We start from the raw sequence: 4,150 nt of genomic DNA, 5'->3' as shown, positions 1-4,150 counted from the left end.
AACAAGGAGAACGTTTCATTCGTCTGTTCCGAAAACCCTGCGGGTGACCGCCCGATCCTTGCGTCGGCGGTTACGCAAACTTGACTTCAGGAGATTGGAATAAAAACATATTGGAACAGTTTTATGTTATACGGCCCCAAAAGTACTTTTTCTTCTATCAGGTTCTTTTGTTGGACAGACCCTTCCCAGTTTTATTTCTTCAAGCTTGAAATTTAAAAGGGTTTTAAATTTGTAGAAAACGCTAAGTGATGGAAAAGAAGTGAACATGGGAAACGAAAGAAGACAGAACAAGCGAGCCTTGCTTGCACCGAGTTCTATGGAGCGAGAGTATGTACTGGTCCGCATAAAAGCATGATTGTTGTGGCGGATATTAGTTTACGGTTTTACACAAGACAAATTTCAGACGTCTCATTCAACTTTAGGCGTTTTTTTTTCTTTTTTACATATCATCGCAAAATTATGTTGCGTCATTCAGACCTATGAGCTGCCCAGTCCGATTCATAGGTAGCAATGTTGTGCGGGCTCACAATATATTGTCGATCATATATTGTGTTCAAATAAAGATGAATGAGAGAAAAAAAAACAAATTACTTTTTAAACTTTTCCAACCATTTGCCTGCATGGCAATGCTCCCTAAGTAAGCATCAATCATGGTTATCCTGGTCTAGCAGAATTGGCCACGATGGTACCATTCCGAGTTCCACATACTATTTATATTCACATACAAAAGATGTTCGCGTGGAGAACAGCGGCCTTCAGTCTTCTTTGAACAACGTGGCATTCGAATGCCTGCCCAAGACAGCAAAGAGTTTGATGACATCATAGTACACCGCCTTTCAGCAAGCAAGAAGCACAGCTTTTTATGTATACTGTAGTCTGAGTAGTACTCAGAATACCTGGTTTTTTAACCAAGATTATCTTTGATTTGTTCAGCTTTACGCTGTTACACTGTTGGCCGCCCGTGCTTCATTATTGGAATATAATTTTCATGAAATCACCAGGAGCAGTTACGTCTTCGTCAGAGTGCTGTATTCAAGGAAAGCAAGTGCGCGCAGAATGGGCCACCTGCGCGCAGTATTTTGGTAACCACAAGCTGTGCTGTGTGTGCGAGGATGAGCATGCGGGCCTGAGTAGAGAAGGTTTGGTTGTTTTAGGGTTAAAGGTGGTTCATCGAGTCAGTTGCCAGGGTGAAGGAGAAGAGCGCGCGTATTGTGCTCCTACCTTATGGTTGCTGTGTGACGGTAGGCACGCATGGCAGCGTGTCTACGGGCCTGGAGCACTGCGTGTTGGCAGGTTATTCGCTGAAGTTCCAGCATGAACGACCAGCACGTAGGAACGTGCTTCTGATGCCCTTTTGTTTTGTGCGTCGTTGTCTTCCAGGGCGCTCTCATTTTCTCGATTTTATAACTACATTTAGGGACATTTCTGTCTGTTGGGGACGACTTTCTCATTATTTTTAGCGACGACAAAAACATTGGCAACTGGTTACCGACATTGGCGATAAGAAATTTACTTAAAATGGTGACCTACAATGAAATCTATTTTGTAAAGGCAGCAAGTAGATGACCGCATGATGTTTCGCGTAAAGATCAGTGCTAAAAATTGCAGAGTGAGTGGGCTCTCTAATCAGTATGAAGTAAATGTCTTCTCTACTCAATGGGGCCGTACGCCGTGGTTAACTGCATTGAAGGTAACAGCTTACTAATTGTACTAAAATCCTTTGTTTCATCTGCATAAAGCATTTCAGAAATCACTGGTAATGTCGCCTGTACAGCAATAAGTCCGTTCAACTGATGGATGTTCACAAACTTTTCACTCAATAAATTAGCAACACTGATTGCACCAGATCTTATGGCAATATTTCGAATGAACACAGGGAATAGCAGATCAACTCTCAAAAAGGATGACACACCGAAGCATTCGGGCTCCTTCACGCAAATATGAACGCAGTAATTTCCTTCCTCATGACTTTTAGAGAAATCTATACTACATGGAGCATTCAGGTGGTTCAAGTGGCAGCAACGTCACCGCTTATAAGTGTCACGTATAAATTATCACGGCGCCGCTAACAAGCGTGAACACTCGTCGAGGAATTTAGTTATTCTTTTAGGAGTTCCAGAAAAGTGGAAAACATAGCACGCCGACCTTAGAGGAATTAATATTTCAAGCTAGGAAGGCGAAGTCCACGTCGTTATTTTCAGTTTCTTTTTAGAGTTCAAGCTAAACTCGATGTGCATTGCGCAATGTGAACGTGAATAGCGAATTTTCGTTGTCATCATACGCTGTTTTGTAAATATATTGCTGAATTTCGTTTACTACACCCTGGAGGTGTACAACAATTCACAATGTAAAGTGCTCGCTGGCATGTACATTATACATTAATACCAGAGGTCTCCGTACGTGGGTTAACCATCAAACCCTACTGCAGTGGGGGTCAAGCTACACTATTTGCTTAAACTCGAGTATGCGTCGGAAATTGGCAGCCCTAAATTCGGAGACACATTGGTGTTGATGACTTATTCATCGGCTGTTGGAAACGGGAGCGAGAAAAATCTGAAAGTTACTGTTGTATTTTGTAACCAACAGGGGACAACGCTTGTGGGCACTCCAGCGCCACCAGTGCAGTATAAGTAGCCTACCCAAGCAGGCGGGCGTGTCTTGCGCTATTATGTGATGTACCACCCAGTCGTCGTCACTAAACCTCTTGCGCAACTGTCGTCTCTTTAAAAATGGCAACGAAGATGGGATAAACCGCCGACCCTCATTCAAGCAGCAAACAGCAGTAGACATCATGGACAATGATCTGCCACCGTCTTCTGGCCACCAACCGTTCGTCGGGCGTCTTACGGGATTCTGTACCACGACAGGTAACATGGCTATCTACTTAGAGCGGTTCGAGGATTGTGGGAGAGTGAATAAGCTGGACGAACAAAGCTAGATGGACGTTCTTATCACCATAGTGGGTGACAGCGCGTACGACACACTCCGGAACTTGATGTTTCCGGAGCCTCCTGAAAAGACGACGTATCAAGAGATAAAACAGCCGCTTCTGAACTATTACGCGCCAAAGCGGTCGATAGTCACGGAGCGTTACAACTTCCATAAACGCACACAGGGACCCCTGGAGGCAGTTGACGACTTCATCATGGAATTAAAGTGGCTGGCAACGAACTGCTCATTTGGAACGTTTTTAATTGAGGCGCTCAGAGACCAGTTCGTCGTGCGTGTGCGCAACGAAGCTATTCGATGCAAGCTTTTGGCCGCTAAAAACTACAAAGGCCTAACATGGGACCAGGCGTGTGTTATCACTCCATCCATGGAAGCCGCGGAAAGCCACGTCATGAAGATGCTACCGGGACGAGACGTGACCCGAGAACAAGAGGACGGCGCCATGTGAAAACGCAGTGACAGTGCCGCGACTACGCGCTCGACAAGCGACTGCCGGCGACGTGGTACGGCGGCTGCGAGGAAAGGGTCTGCTGACAAGGACAGGATGCGGTCGTGTTTTCGTTGTGGGGTTCGCCACCACCAACAAGACTGTCGGCACATAAAGGCAAGGCGCTATAGTTGTTCCCAGACGGGACATTTAGCTATTATGTGTAAGAGAAGTCAGAACAATTTCACCACAGAAGAGGTCGTGTCTAGCTTAGAATTGTACGCGCTAGGAGAAAGAGTTGAGCCGTACAAAGTTGATATGAATGTAAATGGGGAAACCATTGCCATGGAGATGGACACGACTCAGTGGTATCTATTTTGGCTGAAAGTGAATTTGTGAAATATTTTGGAGATCGTCCATGTCATCCTGTGCAGTTTAGCTTAAGGACATACCAGACTGGTTGAAGCATATTCGCCTAAACTGGTCACATGTTTTGCGAGTGAACACAATCGCTAAACAGGAGGGGTTGCTAGACAAGTACAAGGATGGGTTCACTGGCCCAATTGGAACCGTCAAGGGGCTTATGGGCTCCATTTTTTTGAAGCAGGGAGCGCAACCGGTATTCTGTAAAACCAGACCAGTGCCGTACGCCTTGAAAGACAAAGTTGAAAAAGAGTTTAAGGATTTGGAATCAGCCGGTGTGTTGTACCCGGAGCTTCAAAGCCAATGGGGAACCCCTCTCGTAGCAGTTCTGAAGAGTGATAAAGAACCCGT

General features: G+C 45.3%; 1 protein-coding gene across 1 annotated transcript; it reads left to right on the top strand.

The window, feature by feature from the left end:
• The first annotated feature begins 2,938 nt into the window (after positions 1-2,938).
• On the top strand, positions 2,939-3,397 carry LOC142570617 (uncharacterized). Its single transcript, XM_075678982.1, has one exon. The coding sequence runs from the start codon at positions 2,939-2,941 to the stop codon at positions 3,395-3,397; it is 459 nt and encodes a 152-aa protein (XP_075535097.1).
• Positions 3,398-4,150: the final 753 nt, after the last annotated feature.

The sequence above is a fragment of the Dermacentor variabilis genome, chromosome 2 (genome assembly GCF_050947875.1).
Source record: "Dermacentor variabilis isolate Ectoservices chromosome 2, ASM5094787v1, whole genome shotgun sequence".
Lineage (NCBI taxonomy): Eukaryota > Metazoa > Arthropoda > Arachnida > Ixodida > Ixodidae > Dermacentor > Dermacentor variabilis.
The sequence above is the reverse complement of the archived record's forward strand: the minus strand, read 5'-3'. Positions and strand labels throughout refer to the sequence as shown.